The 23,515-nt window shown below is 47.3% G+C and overlaps 1 protein-coding gene across 1 annotated transcript in view; it reads right to left on the reverse strand.

Moving 5' to 3' along the window:
• LOC144144865 (sodium/glucose cotransporter 4-like) overlaps positions 1-18,406 on the reverse strand; it is a 40,574-nt gene extending 22,168 nt beyond the window's left edge. Inside the window, exon 1 of the mRNA XM_077676353.1 lies at positions 17,798-18,406. Coding sequence (XP_077532479.1) covers positions 17,798-17,929 — 132 coding nt within the window. The 5' untranslated portion in view covers positions 17,930-18,406. The remainder of the gene's footprint in view (positions 1-17,797) is intronic.
• Positions 18,407-23,515: the final 5,109 nt, after the last annotated feature.

The raw sequence follows: 23,515 nt of genomic DNA on the forward strand, positions 1-23,515 counted from the left end.
AAAACAGTGTTAGTAGTTGGAAAACGCGTTTGCCACGCAGTGAACAGTGTTTTTTTAAACGACGTACTACAGGCCCCGTGGCCTCTACGGTCCTCTGTGTGCTGTTCTTTGTCGCCCTCTAGCTTCAGTTCTCCTTTTTATTTCCGAAGCGTGCGTCGCCCGAACGTGACCACCTGATAGGTCTGTTTTCTCGTGAAAACGTGTGTATAAATACCATCTATGTTAACGAGAATTGTGCCCTAACAGCCGCCCCTGTTGTTGAATAAAGATTTTATGCATTCATTCACTCAGCTAAGCGATCACCATTTCTCTGCTGGGCTTGTCACCGAACCTAACCCCTATGCTCTTCATAAGTAAAAGACAGCCTAATGAGACCAATGGGAAAAATCTCTTGTTATTCACTCGTGGCAGTGCGCTACAAATAAAACAGCACAAAAATATCGAATCTTGCGAATTTCTAAATTTCCTTTCATTTTCAAATTCTTAGCGCAACAAACTGCACGTGTACGCATAGCTGCACGTGGCAAATGCTCGCGCTCATAAGGTTCTGTCCATTGGAACGGAACGTCGCGTTACGAAATCCATCACTGAAGTCATCACTCACAATCTTCAACGCGGGGCGCGCAGACAGGAATTTTAATGGCTTTTCAGTCGCGCCTATGATAGAATAATGGACGCCCTTGATCATTCTATTTGTTCCCGCGCTCTTCTTTGGCAATGTCGCGTGCCCGGCTTGTCTGCAAACCAAGGTCGGCCCGAAGCACAGGTGGTCCGACCGGCGTAGGGATCGCGCCAGACGATTATCGTGTCAGCGGCCTGTCAGTCAGCTAAGCAAGACTCGCTGCGTACCGGACGGTTATACCTGACGTTAATAAACGGGCGTGGGCTGCGTTACCTCGCATGCGTATTAGCCCGGGATTAATTTCCCGAGAATTTGCATGAAATATTAAGCTGAAACAAGGCGTTGGCAGGTGTATCCTTTCAATCATCCAACGTCGTGGGCAGTGGTTCGGGCACAGGTGAGCGATAAACAGCTTCATTGGGGTCAGGGGTGCTATTGCGGGGGAGGCTTGGTAATTCAGTAAAGACGTGTCTGTGGTTCGGTTACCAGTAGCGCGAAATTACGTCTCGTTGGAGTTGATGTGAAACTAAAAGTGCTGTGCTGACACGATGACATGGTGTAGCGGCCATGCGTGGTGAAATTCGCGTAGGAGACGAACGTGCAATGCTGCCAGGTGCTGCGAAAGCTGCATGTGTTAATGTCAGGGTTAATTTCATGGTAAGAATAGCTCCTTATAACCACACACAAGATCAAATATTTTCATTATGTTGAGGAGCGCTAGATATGACGTAATTCATAAACCTTAGTCGAAAATTCGGGATCCAAAAATTAAGCTTGCAACTAGAAAGGCGAATCAAACTTGAGGAACAAAAACAGAAACGTTGTTAGAAGTTTAACGTGCCGTGGAATGCAACTTTTGCATAGTAGTGGGGGAGGAGGAGGAAGTTGACGTGTAGTTTGTCCACCAAAGAAAACGTCATATATGAGATGCGCCGTTGATTAAGAGGGCTGAAAGTTTATTTCGGCCTCCTGGGGTTCGTTAACGCGGTCGCTATAGGATTCGAACCCGAGACCTCGTGCTCAGCAGGAAGATCCTCATGAGCCTTGGGTCTCAGGACGAAGACGCAGATCTACGATACGCAGACAGCTCATGGAGAGAGAGAGAGAGAGAGAGAGAGAGAGAGAGAGAGAGAGAGAGAGAGAGAGAGAGAGAGAGCTCTTTAATGTTTCGCAAGCGTAGCTTATATCGCAACACGCAAAAATGTGGTTGTCAGCCGTTCAAACGGCGATAAGAAGATTTACAGCTGTCGCGAAGATAGCTGCGTTGTAGGGCTGACAATATGGCTTACGCAAACTGCGCGGCCCGTGCGCGAAAGTATGGACACGGAATGACATGAAAGCGATTCTCACGACGCGCGCCTTTTCCCTGTACGAAATTAAAGTAGGTTCAGATATACCTGCCGACCTGGTAGAGCCACATCAGCATGCGGGCAGTACAAAAACCGGAAACGTGACATATAGTCAATTTCACAAGTTGCGTGCAGCAGAGCCGTGCTACGAAGCTTACAGAGACGGTTCCACCTTCCCCCAGCGCTGACCTCACCATTCGCGACTTCGTGAATTCTCCGTGGATTCGCCACCTTGACCGGAAGCTTTATCTAATTGACTTTCAATTTTGTCACGTGCTTCCGCCTGTCCAAATGGCTGTGCGTGTTGTCGTCATTTTGACATTCCATGATGCTTGCCGGCACCAGTTCTAAAGTTCCCTTTTTTTCTAGCTGTTGAAGATGCATAATTCTTGGCCGGCATTCTGAAACTGGACTAAATGCAACAAACATGACACCGTGGGCCTGTTTTTGCTATTCAACAAGAATATGACTTGTAGCCTAAGCCCTCTTTGTGATTCGCTGGGAGGACGTGCCGTGTTACACACAGTTCGCGGGAATGTGAATGTCGCACATTGGCAACTTCAGCTAGCGTAAAGATCCTGTGGTTTTACGTAAGAGTTCGCAAATGGGGCACAAAATTTCACAACAGTTGACATTAAAGCTCTCTCTCTCTCTCTCTCTCTCTCTCTCTCTCTCTCTCTCTCTCTCTCTCTCTCTCTCTCTCTCTCTCTCTCTCTCTCTCTCTCTCTCTCTCTCTCTCTCTCTCTCTCTCTCTCCACCCACCTTGCCAGCGGAAGAACGGAAATTCTCTTTCAAATCCGTTTTTCTTCCTAAATCCCTCGAATGTCACACCCAGTTAGGGTCGCTCGTTGGGCTGTTTTCTTGAGAGCCGCGCAGCGTCCGCTGCGGAGCCCACATCTTGTGAAATGAACTATAGTAATTCCAAGCGACGTACGTTTACACTTCAGTATGGCCACATTACGTGTGAAAACGTTAATTCAAAGACAAAGTGCTTCCTTTTTCGGCAGCCATCAAATGTCCCAGGTGAAAGTGTCTCTAAACACCTGCTGTGAATGGACAAGATATGGGCGCTCGTGGCTGGGACATGTATACGATAGACAACGTGTATGCGGTGCTTAGCGCCGTTTTCTCGCGTTATTTTGAAGAGGAAGCAGATAAGAGGACGTTCCTGCCTGAGTGAGACGCCATAAATGTGGGGGAGTGGAAGCTTGGGATAGTTATAGCGATTTACTGTTGACACGAGTGCACAGCGCGCAAAAGACGACGACACTTGCGCTGTGCAATCACGTTGACCGTGAACGAACCATCGAAGTGGTTTCTGTTGCAGGTGCATCTGAGAGAATCAGACAAAACAGATCCCTTGATTCGAACTGTCGTGGCTATCGCCATTATAGCATCTGCAGACGCGTTCGGGCGTCTGCGGATCGCTCGGGCACGGCAGGAAGCGGCAGCATTAAATGAAAACACAGTTCAAAACAGCGCTAATAAACGGGACAAGAAACGAAAACACACGGCGCTGTCCTGTTTACTGTAGCTGTTTTGAATGCCTTTAGTATGCCCCCAAGTGGCGCAAATCACTGTCTTAACTGAACATTAAATGGCCCATTGAGGAAAAAATGAGGCGTTGGCGGCGTCTCTATAAGCGAAATGGCCTTTAAACCCACGTGACTGCACTGCTTTTTGTAGTGCGCGCTTGGCATTAATCTCATACAAAGGGCCGCGCTCCTACGCCCCTCCTAAGCACGCACAGAGCCACGTGGAAGCACGGCAATGGCTGCGGCCACCGCTTGGCGTCTGCTGGCTGCGACACGTCATCAAGCGCTTATCGCACTGGCCTCACCCAGTAGCGAAACAGTCACCAGCAAGCCAGGCAGTGGAATGTCTCATCAATATCGTTCAAATGACTTCTGTCTACAGCCAGCCCGCTAACGTAGAAACTCTAAAAAATAACCCGTACTGCTTTAATCGCAAAACCGAAAGGAACACTCACGGGCGTTCAATCAATGCTTTCGCATTCACAACTGATGCCAATCGCTTAGCTGTCCCCTAATTTTTAATGCGGGGTGCCGTAACACGAAATGCAAGGAGCAGGGGGGATAATAGATAAAACCATGAGTAAAAACAGGGAGAGGTTATGAAAGATTGTGCTTGCTGTGCTGGCAAGCTCGGTGGGAGGGGAGATTACACAAGCTATCTTTCTCGTCCCGACATCATCTCAAATGTTTCAGCTACCTCGCTTATAGCCGTAGAGGCGTTATGCAAGTTTTAGCTTTCGCGCTGCACAGTTCTTGTTCTAAGGAATTCTTATGAACGCCCACAGCAGCCGCTTCCCATTCACTCCATGCACGTCCCCTGATCGCGCTTAGTTTTCTTTTGCCATTTATTCATTTTTCTTTCCCATTCGTTTCTTTTTCTAACTTTATGTTGTCTACTTCTGGCTCCTTGCGGCCGCCTGAAGCAGAGGTACACGCGGCCAAATGCAATCAGCTACTAGGTGCCATGATTTATCGTTCGCGCTTGCTCGTGAAGGAAAATCTTCCCCCTTCAGCGCAAATCATGGTGCACACACGCGCACACACCCACACATCGTGAAGACATGCTGAAATTAGCCGTGTGTTTACGATGATGGCAGTTATTTTTAGTTTCTGTTCTTTACAACAATTCTTGTTCTTAGAGTTTAGCCCAAAAAATCATAAGCGTGAGCCGACACCCAGCCGGTGGTGGAGAACACAAGTTTTTGCAATGACCGACATTGACTTTTTCTTGGCAGTATGTTGTTTTTTTCTCTCTATGTTCCAAAAGGAATAACAAGGATTCCTGGAACTCTGCCCCGTGCTGCCAAATAAGACGTGCAAAGAACAACAACAGGAATAGTGTTTCGTTTCGACGCAGCGTCACTCGGTATACCCTTCTACCACGCACGTAGCAGGTACAATATTTACCTCCACGGAGGCGATCCGCGCGTGCCGCGTCGTGGTGTAACATCTTTCCCTTGTTTATTATGACGTCCCATTGGGCGGGTAACGACCGAGAGAAAAATACGAGTTCCAAAACAAAAAGCAAACACGAAAGGGACCGACAAGGAACAAAAAATCCAAAGCGTACGGAGCATTCACAAGTGGCCGCCGTATGTCACCACCATTGCGTAACACGGCGAGAGCGTCCGCCAACAACTGGTCAGCGCTCGGCGACCCACAAGCTATGAAAGCGAGTGGAAATCGCTCGTCGAGCAAGGTCGACGATAAGCGCTACGCTCGCTACTTGCCGCACGAGGCGGGTGGTGTTCGGCCTGGCGGCATCAAAGCTTCCAACTCACGTCTTTTTCCCCGCCGCCAGATTATCCTGATCGTTCCCGCCGTATTATTGCACGCATGCTTGCATTCGCGGTCTTCCGCGTGGCGCGGTCTTTTTTAAGCGCTTGTTTCAGAGTCTTGTGCAAGGTGCGAGAGGGTGGTTTCAAGCGTACGTAGGTGACGCGCTTTCGCACGTTACCAAGCCAAGACGAGGCCCAAATTAGAAAGAACAGTTTGAGACGAACAAGATCCTTGTCTGATGATAGTGCGCGTACCCGTTGCAGTTGGCAACGATCGTGAGAACGGCTATGGCTCTCAAGCTCGTCTGTACCTCGATCTCAGTACCGATTATACCGGTACTGAGGTTCAATAAACGCCGGTTTACGTCTCACAGCTAAATCCTTGTTTGCAAAACAGTTTGCGTCGAAAGGCCAGCTCAGCAACGAAACTTTTACATCATTGTTTAGGCTTGCGAATATGCAATGTTTTTTTTCGCTCTCTCTCTATTAAGGAGAATAAAAAGCCTCTGCGTAAGTGTAGCTATCATCCGTATCGGACAGCAAAATGGTGACGTGTGTCTTACTGCGCCGATATGCCCGCCACTGAGACTCAACGACTAAGGCGTTGTGTTGCAGAGCCTAAGACATGGTGCAAGCAGGACGCGGGTGCAGGCTTTTTTTTTTAATGGAGGCGAAAAACGAAAACGCCAGTGCGTCGAGATTTCGTCGCACTTGAAAGATCCCCAGATTGTCAAAATTAATCCCGGAGCCCTCCACTATGGCGCGCATTACGGGCTATGCGTAGCTTAGGCGCGTTAAATGCCCAAAATTTGAATTTCTTTTTGACGGCCTTCCTCTGGTTTGATACTGCCCGAATATCGGGTATTTAGGTATCCGAGATCGGAGTGTGACACCATATTTTTACGTTACCAGCCATTTTTTCTGCGTAGCTAAACTGCCCTATCCTTAACGTGAGGGAAGAAAGTGTGAAGCGGCAAGCTTTTGTTCTACACAGTTTCTTGCTGCGTCTGTAGTTTGCCTACACATTTCCAACACGACGCTGTATATACCGCCATAATGGTCTTGTGTTCCCGCATCTTTTATATTACGAAGTTGGTCTCTTGCGTAATCTGCGAGCACGTTGGCCCCACTACCATATCCATAAATAATGTCGCAAGCAGAGACGGAGACTTCACTTTTTTTATATTCTGCAGAAATTTTAAAGTCATTACGGGCGCTAATACGACTGCTGTGCTCTGTCATTCTCAGTTTTTTTTTCCCACTCCCGAATTTGGACTCCAGGTCACTAATCCCTCGGCGGTAACGAAGCGGCATACGCCGCTGCCTGCGCTCATTCACACCGGGCCGTTTCCCACGAGGGCCACGAACCCCCATCGGAAGCAACAGTTAAGCCCACCCCGCTGCAAACATACGCCGAAATACTCGCCCGCTACAGGAACGCGCGTCGCAAATACCCATTCCCCCACCGGAACCTCTCTCGTGATGAAGCTACTACCTTCCAGCGACTACAGACTAACTCCTACCCACATAACACCCTGCTAAATGCCATGTATCCCACCCTATACCATGCCACATGCAAATCCTGCCCCCCAACCAGGCACCCAGTACCACATTATATGGGAGTGCCAGCAATCCCCTTCCCTAACTCCTAACCCCAACCCTACCTATGAGCAGTGGGTGGAGCTGCTGACCAGCTCCGACCTTACACACCAGCGACGATTGGCGGAGAGGGCACGGATGGCCAGCATAGCCCAAGGCATCCCGGACTAAGGAAGCCTCCCACCGGGCGAGTGCCCTAACATCAGATAAAGTTTATTCATCATCATCATCCCACTCCCGCATTACCCGAATTTGCTGGTCACCCTGAATATATACTAGCGTAACTATAGTTAAGCGCAACAAAATATTATGTTTTAATGTTCGGGACCTTCCGCGTTCAAATGTCAGATAACCTACCATACTGTTCTGAAGTGGAATGCAAGTACGCTCGTCCTGTAATTAAACTCAGCTGAGCAACGTTTCCCTTCACACAGATATGACCATGAACGGCGTTGCCAGCAGGCCTGCACGCCAAAACAGCATTTAAAGACCTCGCCACGTGTTCGCGCCAACGGAGCGGATGAAGAAAGGGACGCGCCGTCCAGGCGAAAAACAAAAAGCAAGAGAAACAGAGCTGCCAGAACCGGATTCATGCTCCGTACCTTTTCCGCAGCCGACAATTCACCGGAGCCTATGCTAACTCTCCACTTTCGCCCTTTGCTGTGTCCTCTCGTCGCGTCGCCTCCTGTCGCTCGCAGTTTTGTTTTGCTCAGCTTCAGGCAACATGACGCAGCCGCGGGAATTTTGTTTTGTGCCTGCCGACCTCTGAGCTGCCGGTCAAAGCCGTAAAATAATAATGGCTGGGCGGCCTTGAAGGATGCGGCTCGTATTGCGTGCGTGGAACAAGACTGGGGACTGTTTATGCGCAGCATGATGTGGCGCCGCTTACTTTAGCAGTATTAAAAATCTTCCTCACGCCCGTTGCAATACACTCATTCACGAAACAATTCATTTTAGTATGTACTAAAAACTGCCCATGTTCTAATACGTTATATATCTGTTGTTCCCTCTCTTTCATCAAATCTTTTACGTCATTTGCTGTTAGCCCCACGTAAATAGGATTGTGTGAAAGTGAACGTCCATTAACAGGGGGGACGCAGGGCCTGGGGGGCCGCGTAGGAATACGACGATAACGTCATCTTTCGCCTACTGTTGGTCTCAGTGAGAACATTCCTTGTGTTCACTGAGTAGTGTCACCCTCTAATCAGTGTAGCTACCCACCGATTAGTTTAGTCTCATAGCTCCACTTATAGACACAGATAAGGCCTACAGGCACCAGCACACGTATAAAATGGATCGTATGTGTTTTCGATCCCGCGTCTTACATGCATTTTCGCACCAACAAGTTACAATAAAAGTTAAACAATGCGCACATCATGCGTCGTTGATCATTTTTTGTATGCTCAAAGAACAGACGTGTGCGTTACATCCTCTCCTACAAATCGCGCCAACTCAAAGTCTTAACCAGTAATCTTGGAGCGCTCATAACCTAGGGCTGAAGCAGCATGGTCTTCCCATGTTCTCCTGGACTGAGGAACCACTCCCACATCACCAGGCATACAATAAAGTTTGTCCTCCTCCTCCTCTTCTTCTCCATTCATGTGACCTTCTACTGAGGCATGGCATCTAAGAAAATGTTCCGTTAGTATAGGTTTGTAACCATACATAAACCTAAACAGGCCGTTCCTGATCCGCTTAAACAACGCTGAAGCAATGACTCCTCTCAGCTGGCTGGTGCTGTTTCCTCACTTCCCTAAAAATGAAATTCCCTTCGCCTTAGAAAGCCTTAACAACCAGCACAGCTGGAGGCTGCATTAAAATAAATTGCGAATTGATTAAAGAATAGCCACACAGACTGACATAAAAATGCTATAGAGCCGAACATTTCTTGATTATTTTTAACCTATTCTGAACAGTTCAAGAACAAGCTGAGCCATTCTGCTGCTACGAAAGGCGATGTAGCAACCAGACTATCGCCGATAATTGCTTACATGAAAGCTGAACTAACAAAACCTCGAAGTGCGCTTCATTGTGACCCATAAGATAAAAAAAAAACACCACGCACTAGCGAACTAAATTTTTTTGTTGTCGTTTAGAATGTGCCAAGTAAAACCCTGTTACCCCTTATCTTTATTCGTGAGGAGGTGAGTGTTGTTAGCATATCTACTGAAAATTGTCTCAAATGCTTATCGGTTCATTCGATGAAACCTTGGTTCGCAACAATCGGCCAGAGAGTTTCAAACGAGGGCTTTTGTCGGTACGCCTCGTGGCGTCGTTCGAAAGATGCCACTGACTCAGCCGTTGCAGCACGGCGCGATGAATGACCCCGACAGGCCGGCGTGTCGTGCGTGCCCAAAGGCTTCGAGCAGGCCAACACAAGAGGACGCACGTGGGGAACGAACCTTGAATTCGGGGTCTACCTCTCGAGGCCAAACACGAACGTGTTTCGACGGAATTCCCGACGAGGCAAACGGCGGAGGACAGGATTGCGTGCAAGGACGAAATTGCCGGCCATTAGTCGCGCAGCCCGCCGTCTGGCGGCTACACGCCGTAATGCGCCGTAATCACGCCCAATCTTCTCCGACAACACAGTGATACCGCGGGGGGCGGCGTGGCATTGGCATTGCCTCTGGGTAGGCCGACCCCGCCTGGTTTTGCGGGTTTCCTCTCGGCCAGGTCAGACTCCCATGAATGAATGTATGCAGAGGTCCCAGGGCTCTTTTAATGCAATGAAGCTATTGAGGAACGCTGCCTGGAGTGTCCTGTACGATTGCCGGATATTCTCTATTGGCAGGAATGACCGTTTATCGTCAACGACTCGCGCTCTCAAGCGGTCGAGAGGAAGTATAAAATTTCGTCCGAAGGGAAACTACTCAGCTGATGCGCCAGCCTGGTGAAGATGGGATGCATCGTACTGAAGCGTTTAATTTATCGCCATCCTGGCAGCACCGTCCATTTTTGTTGTTATTTCCCGCACATGCTGCGCTTCCGGTGGAGGTGTCCCTCTTTCTAGAAATCTTGCAGAACCTCGTCTCGGAATTTGGCGTAAAATAAACGGTGGAAAGACCCGGGCCGTACCTTGGTTGCTAAGTACTATAACAGTTTAACAGATATCTGTTAACAGATAACGCAAAAGAGCTCTGTGTTCGCTGAAAGAGGTCACCGGTGCTTGCCTTGAAGACAATGCGGTGCGGACCTAAAGCTCTATAAAACCCCAATTTTTCCTTTAACGCGTACGCACATGATATAATTTCGTGGAGTTTTGTGTAGTTTAAGCCTTTGTAGATTTCCAGAACATTGATTGATTGATTGTAGGGTTTAATGCGCCGACGCAACGTAGGCGATGAGGCGCGCCGGAGTGGAGGGCTCCGGATTAATTTTGACCACCTGGGGATCTTTAACGTGCGCCGAAATCTCGTACACACGGGCGTTTTTGCTTTTCGCCTCCATCAGACAAGCGGCCGCCGCGGCCGGGAATCGAACCCGCGACCTCGTGCTCAGCAGCGCAACACCTTAGCCACTGAGCCACCACGGCGGGTAGATTTCCAGAACAGATGTGCAGCATGTGTCTTTAGCAGATACGGTAGCAATGACAGCTTTCCCTTCCGTCATAATTGGCCCTCTCTGCAACAAGCTTTTTTGGCGATAAAAAGCAAAAGAAAGCTTTACTGGATAAAAAGGTTTTAGAAGTAAGTTTTTTTAACGTTTTTCGTACTTATTCTGCAGCGGAGAGACTGAAGAAAGCTATAGAGGATAACTATAGCTCGTGTGTCTGTCTATAGCCCAGTCTATATATTTCTATAGTCATTTGTGTCTATAGTCCATATGTGTGGCTAAATTTTGTATGTGTGTCTATAACTATAACTAAATGTGTGTCCGGTCTATAGCGCTCGTGTGCGTCTATAATTGAATTCGTTGCGAAGCTGCTCCCATTCAAGATCAACCTGTCTTCAGAAACCCATTTCTACTGGCACGGCCAATCCCCTTCACCGAGTTTCTGTGCTGTACAGGGACACAGCGCGCCCTTGCGAACACGGCCATGGAAAGTAGCGGCTGAGACTGTGTAGAGCGTAAGTCACGGCTGCCGGCAGCGTTCGCCCTTACGCTTGTACCGCACGTGCAGTCATGGCGTTGAGAAAGGCGCATTCCGAAGCGGAGCTCACGCGAGCGAAAACGGGGCGGAAGGCGACATCGCTGCTTGCAACGAAAAGAAAAATAGAGAAAGAGAAATACAACATGGCGGCTTATTTTTCGGAGGAAACAGTGCCCTACTTTTCACTGACTTTGTTCCTACGGCTCTCTTGCCTACAACACACGTCAATGAAGTTTTCCTACTCCTCCTTCCCCTTATCTTCCTCCTCCCTAACAGGTGAAGGTTTTGTGACAGAAAATGCTAAAAACTACAGAATCGAGAGCAACAAAACGCATGCACAGGGGCCCCTATATGTACACTGAATACGCCTTCGTGAAATTACAATAATTTCTATTTTATGCGGCTACCAGCATAAATAGAATATGTGCTGCCCGATTTTATGTTAGAATGACTCCCTTGAAAAGTCACTTTGAGGTTACTGCCTAGGCACATGGCGGAGAAATCCCCTCAAAATCTTCAAGCCGTGCTCCATTCACTCTTTGGGACGCCTGAACGTTTTTGGAGGATGTTTACGACTTAACCTATACTGCTTCTCCATGGTTAAGCATTAACTGACTAACCCAAAGTTTTTTCTTTATACAGAATCACCATACCAACAAACAATGCAGTTCAAAGAAGCAAATTTCTTTAGCTGCCACACCAACTATCTGATAGGAATATCTCAAACAACAAATGACGGGTTGTAACAACTTGTGCCCCAGCCAATGCATTGGCAGCTATCGCTGCAGAAAATGAAAACCCACTGTCGCTGAACTTTGGTTTCATCGCCGCCGTCTACGCCGACGTCCAGCTGTCCGCTGGAGCGCCGCCCAGCTGTGACAGGACAGGGTTATTTAGGGAGTCGGGCACATCGTGCTATATCTCGATCCGCAAACCCAATAACGGCGGCGTCCGCACCCGATAGCGAACGATGCGACTGTAAACACTCAACCGAATATATGAAATCTACCGCTAGCCCCGGCGAAGTGGACGGCATCCCACGTCGTCTGGGTCAACGTTCTGTCTCACACATGCCGCCTTCCTATATACCCGCGCGCCAACAGTGGATAAATTATCGAGTAAGCTACAGTAGCCTTCGTCTATGGGTATTACGGTGTTCTGGAGGTCTTGTGCCACCACAAACACAATAATAAATTTTTCCTGACTGGCAGTTTACCACATTTAGTTATACCATATAATTTGACGAGGTTTCTTCCGCAGCAAACGATATATATATATATATATATATATATATATATATATATATATATATATATATATATATATATATATATATATATATATATATATATATATACAGGGTGTCCCAGCTATCATGCACCAAGATTTAAAAAAAGAGTAAAGGCGTAACTCGAAAGAAACCAGGTGCATAATGTTTGTAGTACTGTGAAGAAGCGGACAGTATTTTTTTCTTTAATGAGATTTAATTAACTAATTGTAATTATTTATCTAACTCGAGAAATACTGTCCTAATCACTAAAGTGTCAATGAGGCACTTGTAGGTAACCACGAGGGGAATCTATCTGCGGTATTTTCGGCGATGAACTAATTGCGTACACATTTATTCTGACTGATAAAGGAAACCCGCGAAATATGAAAAATACCACGTGACGACGCCTCCGTGCGCACCCTAAAGCAACGCCCTCAAACAGGCTGCCTCTGAGTTAGCCAGAATGAAATAGACAAAAGAAAGAAAGAAGAAATCGCGACCGAGTTTGTTCCTTATCTGCACACGCGTCCCGCGAATCTTGCTGCTGCTGCTCCTTCCATGCATGCTATTATCAAGGTGATGCGCTGTCTCTTCGGGCGGGTAACACGCGGAGCAGTTGCTTTCAATCAGCTTTGTTTGGGGACGCTGCTTTACAATGCGCGCTTAAGCGTCGTCACGTGGTATTTTTCATATTTCGCGGGTTTCCTTTATCAGTCAAAATAAATGAGTACGCAATTAGTTCGTCGCTGAAAATAGCGTAGTTAGATGCCCCTCGTGGTTACCTACAAGTGCCTCATTGACACTTTAGTGATTTGGACAGTATTTCTCGAGTTAGATAATTAATTATAATTAATTAATTAGGTCTCGTTAACGAAAAAATTACTCTCCGCTTCTTCATAGTACTGCAAACTATATGCACTAGGTTTTCTTCGAGCTACGCAATTTTCCTTTTTTTAAACCTTGGTGCATGATAGCTGGGACACCCTGTATATATATATTATGAGCAGTATGTATATTTATTTTTCTGAGCAGTACCACCGCTGACATCCTAGCGGGGTAGACGTCAGGTGCTTCACGTATACATCCGTCCTGCTTCGGAAGGGAGCGCACGGCGGCCGGTAGCGGCTCCAAGAAAGTGCGGCATGAGAAACTGATCGCAGGAAGCTCGAGTTGGCGTCACATTGACGCGGGCACGTAACGGAGCACTGCATGCGTTAGCGACACACGGTATGCAACGCGGCCCGTCAGCACTCGTATGACGGCGTGGCAAGTTTGTTTCCCGGAACTAATGCGCAAGAATTTGGGAGCCGGGATAATGTAGCGCATTTTTTCGATAGCAAAAACAAGAAGAAAACACAGATGCTTCTCAGTTTTTGCTAGCGATTGTGCTTTGTTATCCTATCCCTTTCTGTGATCTTTGATCGATGCAGTAGTTTCAATTTATCATCGCCGTTACCGTACCGAGGCACTTGTCCGCTGTGTTCCTTGGTCCCGTGTGATACTTTGGATCCTGTCTGCAGAGAACGCCAGTCAAAGCTGGTAGACTACGCCAAAATACCAACGACAAAAAAAAAGAAGGCAAAGAAAGCTTTTATGAAGATATACTTCCCATAGCAGATTATTTAATACCCCTGTCACACAGCAAATCCATCGTCATTCAAAGTGAATGACATTAGCTGGTAATGACATTCTGTTCGGCCGTGCGGGTCTACAGGGCGAAACAAATGTCATTTTACTGTGACAGCGGTGACGCTTAGCGAGCCCGCAGAATCACAAAATTATATTTCAAGCGCGTCTAGAATGTTTTTATACATATTTTTTTAAACATAACAAAGGAATATATTTTTTTTTTAAATAACAATGAGAAAACCGCCGCTTTTGGTGACATTAATAGACATCACATGCATGCCGAGACAAGTCCGCAAAAATCCGTATACTGGGTTATCCCGCGCACTGGGGATGGGATTTTCTTTTTTGTTAGTACTTGTTTGTCTTTCTTTATTTGAACAACAGCACCAAGGGAAAAATATAAGTTTACTGACAGCTTCTAGAAACAGTATTCTTTGATTTATTACTGAATTTTCTTGTCTAGTGATTCGCCACTGCTGTCGAGGCTACTCATTCGGCCGCTAACTGAGTTCCGGGACCTCAGTTATCTGCTAGATGCCATTCGCCTCAACTGTCATTCGGTATTCTCGCGTAGCGCCGAATTAATGATATTTAGAGCGAACGACATTTGCTCCAAATGTCCTTAAATATGCCGTGTGACAGGGGTATTAGATTAAATTAAATAGTAGGTTGCAATGCCAAAATGATCACCTGCTGAGACATATTTCCCTTTTCTTAATTACAGTAATCCGCTTTAAAACGGAGTTTTAAGTAATCATCGTGGAACGTTTCCATTGTTTCGACGTCACATGAAACCACTAAAAAAGAAAGAAAGCGGAGCGATCATGCGAATAGTGGAAGATTCGCTGGGGAGCATGGAAAATTTTTCAGCGCTCCGTTGCAAAACAAAAGTAAGGAGCGAGTTTTAATAATAAAATTTCCGGTTTTCCGGTTACAAAATGTATAGCTCGTGCGTACGGGCGCGTGACCTTGCGCAATGAGTAGCTCAGTTTGTGTAATATCCTTAATAGCTTTAAATGAACAAACGTACAAAAGCGGTGTTATCACTTTAAAATTCTGCTCACACAAGGCAACAGAAGACCGTTTATCTAAATATCTTTGGCAGCATTAGCTTGCCAGTTAGGCGGCGGCGATGTCGTTGCCAAAGCAGCCAACGAAAACAAAAAAAAATTCGCGTACCTGAGTCAACGCCTGTTAAGAAATGTCTGAATTAACTTATTTCACTTTCAATTAACCCAACCTTAAGTCTTTCTTTTTTCTACTGGTGGTCGCTACATTTCTTAGCGCATTCACGAACGCACACGTAGCGTGCAGGTTGATTTTAGTTCGTTTGCTTCGGCCACTAAAATCTGTTTAAAGATTTAGTTCACGTCAATGCCATGCCGTCCACGTTGTAAATGCTTGTTAGCGTACGCTGCCCAATCACTGATCAGACCAAAAGATTTTTTTTTTCCGCTTGCCCGATCGACCGCGTGCCACAAGTTGAAAGTAGTGAAACCGCCGTAAGTTCCTTTCACACGTGCTTGCAAACGATATGTGACAGCGGCAATGCCTTGCTAACAATTACGGATGTTCTAAGTTATAAGTCACAAAAAAAATAAATTTGTTGATTTGTATAGTCACTGTGGTTGCTGGAGGAGGCATTGCAGGGAAAGAACACGTGGTGTGTGCCTTCCCTATTCGTCTTTCTGGCATATTTTATTTATTACCTCGGCCGATAAGGCTCAGTGCAAACTCATAGCGGTGGTATTTCTGACTTCGTATTTTGAGTTAGCGCAAATATTAGGACAAAACGAGGAAGGGAAGAGGTAAGTTACGTGGGAGTTTGCAAACGAAGGAAACCTTCCTGTTTTCATTTGAGGGTAAAGAAAACTATAAACGGTTTGATTCAATAGTGACATTTTGGCGCGTGCGCTTAAGCCAGTTTACGACACATGCATGAGCAATCTAGGCTTGCCAGTTTCTACCACTGCCTTTACATGCATTTAAATTCCGGAAAGTTTCACAATATGTCGTTAGCTGGGAGTTTAGAACATGTGGTAGTTTTGATATAAAATGATTGAGTGACTATTTCATTGAGGGTTCCCGCTAATATGCTGTTTTGAAACAAAGGCCATGATTTCTTCCATTATTTAACGATGGGGTGTTTTGATGGCATTTGGAACCATTTTCGCGGGCGGCTGCTTAATTCTTTTGTCATCGTCCAAAGTTGCACAACGACCGTGCTCTCGACCAAAGCAGCACTCTCACTTCGTGCACAACGTCGACAAGAAAGAGCAGACAAATGATTTTTGATAAAGTCCCGGCGGCAGATAGTTCACTAGCGAAATCAATTCGCCACTGACGAGTGCTCTGTGTCTTTACGCGTAAATAGTCTGTACACACGAGGATATCATGCACGCACCCGATTGTCAATTTACACGATGTTATGCAGCTGTTTGTGTTTCTTTTTTTTTTTTTTTTGGAATAGCGGCCAGTGAGCCACGTAGCTAGGAAGTGCCGAGATTAGACGCGCACGGGCTGATACCGCGAAGTTCAAAGACAAGTTGGCACATATGGCACAAAGCACCACGGAGGAGTTACTGGTAATCATAAGGGTAGCGGGGAGACTGTCAAGGCTACGCAGCGAAGAATGGACGCTCGATATTTTATTACCGGTTTTTGTTTTATTCCCTGGATTCTATCCGGTCGTTATCGGCGGCGGTAGAAGCCGTGACGCGTGGTCGACCTCGGCTTTCCGCCCTCCCCGCCTTCTCTGGCTGTCTCGTGTGCTCTCGGGCAGGTTGTATAGATTAAAGCACTTCACGCAGCTTGGCGGCGACCGCTATATTGCATAGACTACGGCCACACGCCGCACTCTGTTGAGAACGCACTGAGGCCGGCGTGCAAGAGGGACTGACGTCGTGGTCTTAGATTTCTCTGGCGGTACGCAAGGTTTCCTTCTCATCTTAGGGTGCGTTCATTTGCTTGCAACACGCGAACTAGGTCTATTGGTGCAGCCCTTCGGCAATCACCTCGGAAACTACAGCTCGCGACGTTTGCACTGCGTCGTTCGGTTCACAGGCGGTGGAGACGAGTGCAGGAGGAGTTCACAGCTTTGTCTGCACTGGTGCAGAAACAGACGATAAAAGTGCAGGTCTGGTGCCGCTATTCATGCAGGATGGCGGGACTCTTGTTGAACGGCTGTGAACTGGTTCAGTAGGTGCAGACTAGACAATACAAAAGCGTCGATGGGCCGCTCCTTTTCTCTTTATCTCTCTGTCTCCCTCATTTTTCAAGACGTGTGTCCCGTGTATGATAACAAAAATTAGTTCAGCCCAACCTTCACAGGCGTTGTGGTAAGGTTTCTTTTTTTTCCGTTTCTTATTTTTTTTCTACCGAAGGAACAGAAGCGTAAAAAATGACGAAATACGCAGACAGCGCCGAAAAAATGTTGACCCTGCCGTGGTGTTAATATTACGGAACCGAATTTACAGCGCCACTTAAAACCATTTCCTAATAAAGTATATTATCGAGGTTCTAAGGAACGCGGCTTGCAGTTTCAAATGCACCCGGGGAGGTATACGGCTATGGGTTGCAAAACATGACACGATAAAGGGTGGACCCTGGATGCTTAGTTCGACATAACCTGAAGCCTACTGGAGCAAACTTAGAACACAGCCATAAATGTAAGCGCAATTTAACGAATAAAAGAAGATGTAACGTTTTCTTTTTGCACGCGTACTACTATCTGCGTCCCCTTTTTTTGTCGATGTTAATCGTGCATTATTTTGACACCATTTTGACGAACCCCCAAATCCTACCTCCCACAATAAACACGGTAGAGGTTGCTTTTTTTTTTTTTTTTTCAAGCGGTTCTTTTTTTGTGAGGAAATGTTACTTTATGTGCCAAACCAAGCATCCATAAGTGACGACCACTCACCCAGACACCGACGGCGATAACTCCGACGAAGTAGGCCACAATCACCACAATGTCCCACGATTCCAAGTTGATGCTGTTGAACGAAGAAGCTTCGCCGGCTTCCGTCATGGCTTCCGTTGTGACTTCCGTCATGGCTGTAACTCTTTACTCAAACAAACTCCCAAATTACCCACACAACACGGAAAACGATTTGGCGCACAGACGCGCGATCACTTTTGCTGTCAACGACGACCTCGGACACACAACACTCACAGTAGTACCGGCGTTGTACCACGCTCTTCTCTCGGCAGTCATTCACGCACAGCTGACGATCAAACGATGCAGTGTCGAAATTATTCCTGTTGCGCTCTGAACCTCGGGGAAAAGACAAACTAACGGCGAGGAAAGCGATATCGGCAAGGCGATCGCAGAAGTGAATTTCTAGCGCACGTGCGCTGCCGGGGAAGGGAGCGAACGGGTTGACCGAAGAGCTTCGTCGCGCTGGATCTGTCCGGCGCGCCTTTCGTTTCTAGGGTGCTCACCGGCGCAGCGGCTGCGCTTATAACGAAACGCGCACACGTGGAAAGGGCGAGGCGCTGAGGATAGCCGTTCATGAGGAGGCGGCTGGAAACGCGCTCGCTGCCAGGGCAACAAAGCGGACGCCCGTCGTCGCACCGGTGCCTCCTCCCTGTCAGGTGCTGCGCCCTCCTTCACCGTTGCACGCCGACGTGCCACCTTGTGCGTCAAAGCTTTATCCGCGTTTGCCGCGCGATTGCCGCTTCCGTTCCACGCTCGGTTTTTCCGGAGAGTGAATTCTTAGGTACCTACATTCCGGGTTCATTCAGTTAGGCCGCGGAGTATCGTAGAATCGTAGAATCACGGGGTGTGGGAATATCGTAGAATCCGTAGCCGGGAGTCGAACCCGCAACGTCGGTATCAACAGTGCGCGTCGCGCGATGCAAAAGCGAGCGCCAAGGGATGGGGTCCCCCCAAGAGACGGGCGAGGTCGGCAGGGGCACGAATTTTTACAAAAACCCCGCCATTTGGTGCCCGGTTAGCCGCATGTAGAGGAGAAAGGCTTAAAGATCTGACCCCACATGGTAGGCTGCTGACGAAGACCTGAAGCTAAGTGGTCTTCATTTGTTGTGTGTTCCAATTTAGAAAAGCAGTGACATGTAGCAAGAGGAATTGAGAAGGAGTTCCTCCGACAGTCTTTCAATGTGACCAGTATAACAGCCGAAGTGGCAGTTTGGCTAGAAAAACTTGATAAAAAATGTGTGTGGTCAGAGGAAAATTTTATTTCACGAAAGCTGGGCAGACGTTTGAGTACACATACTTGCGTTCCAGATTTAAATAAATGCGTTTGTGGAACGTGAACAGCCGAAAATAATAAGGGACCTAAGTCCGCGAGTGCTCCGCTGTGAAGTCGATGAAGAATAAGCTTACCCTTTGTTTATTGTGGCCACAATAGGCGTCCTGCTAAAATCTGCCTCTAGGATAACCTCTTTTTACGGCCAAGGGCTCACATCCGTTCACTACTAGTCCCCAAAGAAACAGGAAACTTGAAGACACATACAAAGTGTGTGGATGCGGCAATATATTACTCACTGCCTTAAAACCAACATCACTAAATAAGGATGTTGGTGTTAAACATCAAACCAAACAACAACAACAACCAAAATACAACAAAAACAACAAGCCAGAAATAAAGTATAAAATACAACCCCTAGCCCAAGGTTGACATTACCAGATCCTTACTGAAAATTTAGTTTCGAGTTCAGACTAAATCATCGATAAATGTTGGGAACGCTACACCAGGGCTATGAGGTACGCTACGGCTTAATTCATACCCCCCTTGGGACACTTGTACGTCCATCTAAATCTCGAAACACGGGCATTTGAGACTTAAGCCTTAGTTAGTAGCAGCTCAATAAATAAAGAATGCCCCTCGCCACTTGTTCCTTTAAATTGACCTTTTTGTTTCTGCGGGACACTCGTGTGTCGGAAGAGGTATGCGATAATCAGACAAGGAATTTCTTTTTTGCTGTCCCGCGCGCAAGCGCGCGCGTGCGCGCGCGCGCGCGCGTGTGTGTGTGTGTGTGTGTGTGTGTGTGTGTGTGTGTGTGTGTGTGTGTGTGTGTGTGCGTGTGTGTGTGTGTGTGTGTGTGTGTGTGTGTGTGTGTGTGTGTGATAGAGAGAGAGAGAGGGGGGGGAGAGAGAGAAAGAGAGAAACCGCGATCTCGCGACCAGGTATCCTCGGACCGGCAGGCAGCCGAGTGGCAGGTCGCCTCAGCATTAGTTTGTGAGACGAAGGGGTCTGCCGCCACGCAATGGAAATTCTTCGGCCAGCTGCTCCACTACCTGGACACGACCGGCCTCACGCAGCGGCTGTAGACCGGACCGCGCATCCCTTCCAGCTCCGAGGCATTTCTGACGCGCTAGCGTAGCATAGACTTTTAAAAACAGTAGTCTTCCTTGGCCTTATTAAACGCTAAAATTCTGGTCTTTCTGCCCCTCGATTCAGCCACCCGGAAAAGGTTTGGGTGTGTTGGTTCGTAGCCATGCAGAAAACAAGCGCAGTAAAAACCAGAGGACGAGGCGTAGCGCTTGTCCTGTCGACGCCTCGTCCTCTGTTTTTTTACTGCGCTTGTTTTCTGTGTGTCAATAATATTCTTAGTGCGTTTCCTTCCCTCACCCTATCAAATGAATAGTAGTCGTTCTACGGGGCGCGCCAGTGCGTGTCCTCAGCGATCTCCAGAGAGACGTTAACAGTGTTTTCACCGGAATATTTCTGTTGCGCTGACTTCGTTGACCTCGTGTCCATCGCGTGGCCGGAAAGTTCGGACAATCAAACAACGCCCGCCGCGATGGGGCAGTCACGCTAATTATAGCTTCCTGGCCCCAGGTGAAGGGCAACGACCGATACGTCTGAGAAAGGAAGGGGGGGGGGGGGGGGAGGGACTTCTCTGGGAGGAACCACCTGTGGAATGAAACCGAATGACAATTATATCTTCCTTTTGTGAAACAACAGGGCGATATAGTCAACCTGCAGCACGTGTTTTTATTTATGAATGAGTATCGCTCGACGCCGACGCGAGCGGTCGTTGCTAGTTTCTTTCCTCTTGTGTGCTTGCTCTTTCAAGCAATGTGTTTTCGGGGCGACGGATCTGACGGGGCGGGTTGAGCTGATTGGCGGGTTCAACTAACCTGGACCCCACAACGTGCATATCAACTGCATGCCAACAATGGAGGTGGGGGGCGATTGGCGAAGCGCTTTCAAACAGGCCAGTCGGATTTTCAACTAAAAAATCAAACCTGTTTATCTCAACTCAAGCCTCCCTTGTCGGGCCCATGTACGCGACCTTTTCCAATGCCCTCGCCTTGGAATCGCTGATGTACTGTGAGAACGGCAGATGGTGTAAACAACGTGCCCGTTACTGCATGCCGTTTTCTTATATTTTTGTGCATTGACGGCCAGAATGAGCTCAAAAGGTATTATTTGCAGGTATCCACGCTATATGTAGCTCTGCCTCCTTTTCTTTTTTGTTCCTCCTCCTCCTCCTTTGGAGACGTGCTATACGTCTGTGGGCAAACGAAAACAGGAAGCGGGCGCTGCCCTAAATTTGACCTACTACGCTCTATTATGTTTTCCGTTTGGCAAAACCAGTAAATGATAGTAAAAGCTTTGAGCAGACCCTAGTTTTGTCTGGTGCCATTGATCGGCGAACCGTCGAGTCGAGGAGAAATCCTCCAGTCTGGCCGCCGCAGCAGGCATCTGCCGGAATGTGCGGTATTAGCTTATACGATGGTGTCTGACTAATTCGCGCACCTTCTACGTCATACCTGGCCATGTACTAAGCGAAGGGTTGGTACAAGCGATACTCAAAATTCACTTGCAGTACTGGGCTTGAAGATCTGAGGATTGCAGCGTGTCGCATTTAGTTCAGTAAGTTCGAGTCACAATGCAAACACGGGGACTAAAGCTCTTTGTCTTTTTTAAGAGCAGAGCTCTTTAACAAATCTTAATTTTTCGTGACCGCACTTAAAAATACACAGAAAATGCCGAGCATCCGAACGTGAGCGCGGGCCTCGCGGCGACCGCCCGGAAGTTAAACCAAGAAAATACCTAGTGCTCGTGTGTGCGTACCTCACGAAGAATGCCCAGCGTCCCCCGCGCACGTTTGTCAAGCCAAGCATCCTCACTTAGTGAGAGTGGCCAAGATTGCCGCGACCGCCCGGCTGTTAAAAAAACAAGACAATGCCAAACGATCGTGCGTGCGTACCTCCCGCACACTCATAGCAACAATGATGGAGTAAAGATCGTTGCGGCAGCGAAGAAGAAGCAAGTAGGCTGCAATCGTGGATTTAAACCTTCGTGACGGTCGTGAAGGTTGCGTACAGCTTCGCTTTCTTCAAGTCTTACGCGTTAGTGTGAACTTCCTTCATTTTGTTGAACTTAAGGGATATAAATTATTAGTGCGAATCCCATTGAGATTTTGATTCTGCAGAACGATACCTGAAGTTCTCGTTCCACCTTCTCTAAACATTCTTTTTTTATATATAAAGGTTTGCCTTCTACGGTGGCTCTTTGGCTAAGGCGTCGTGCTACTGAGCTCGGGGACGCGGGTTCGATCGTGGCTGGGGCGACCGGTTTTCTGGTGTAGACGAAAAAGAAAAACTTCCGTGCGTCGAGACTTCGGTTCGGGTTTACGATCTCCAGGTGGTCTAAAATAATCCGGAGTCCGTCACTAAGGCGAGCCTCACAGCCTAGGTGCAGCTTTGGCGGGTCAAACGCTCAAATTTGAATTCTTTTTTCAGAATTTTTCCGAAATCAAATTTATATCCGTGCTCTGCGCTGGGCTGCGCTGCGTTTGGCCCTCCCCAATACTGATGGTCAAAACACGATACATATAATCAAATCATTCTTACTTTAAATTATTATTTAAAGCGATAGCTTTCTTAGTGGGACCAATGGCATCCTGTCAAGAATCTAATGCATTTCCCCGTAGACCGGTTGGTCGACATAAAGGTTCTAATAAGATCTCTGGACACACGGCGCGTGCGTGAAACCGATTGTGTCAAGACGGTTACTGGAAAATCGCGAGAAAGGAACGGTTCCGGATAAGACAATGCACCAATCGATCATGAATAAGGAGCACAAGAGTATATCTTTATTTCGTGATCCACGTATCGTTATACAATTTGACCGTTCGTATATGCGTTAACTTAGTGCGCGAAATATCGTCGTACGTGCCCGTTCTCCGTTTGCGATTTCGGACTTCGTAGGTTAGACGATCGATATGACGCACTTTCAGCGAAGGTTGGACACACTTTTAGCAAAGGTTCTGAGGCACCTTTGGTGCAGTTTTGGTGGAAGGAAGCTTTCGCGCTTCTCTCAACATTCTTTACGAAAGGATGGTAAAGTGGTTTTTTTTTTTGTACTTCGTATCCACTGCCCAGAAAAAAAAAAAACATTTCTCGCGCGTATCCTTAAGACGGACTCGGAATGAAAATTATTTAGCTTCCACTGTAGTGTGTTCTTGGGTGTAAGCCCCAGGAGAAGAAAAACAACAAAACATATGAATCCCAAGAAATAGGGCAGAAAAAAAAATATGTTCCGCTCTTAACGCAAACTACAGACAATAAATGTGCCACTTTTGGTTTCGCTTTCTTTAACGCTCCACCAGTCTTGCAAGAGACAGGAAATTGAGCTAAGCTCATTATCGTAAAAAAATTAAT

Source organism: Haemaphysalis longicornis, unplaced genomic scaffold (genome assembly GCF_048455015.1).
Source record: "Haemaphysalis longicornis isolate Haplotype H1 unplaced genomic scaffold, Haemaphysalis longicornis Haplotype H1 scaffold_7, whole genome shotgun sequence".
In the NCBI taxonomy this organism is placed as follows: Eukaryota; Metazoa; Arthropoda; class Arachnida; order Ixodida; family Ixodidae; genus Haemaphysalis; species Haemaphysalis longicornis.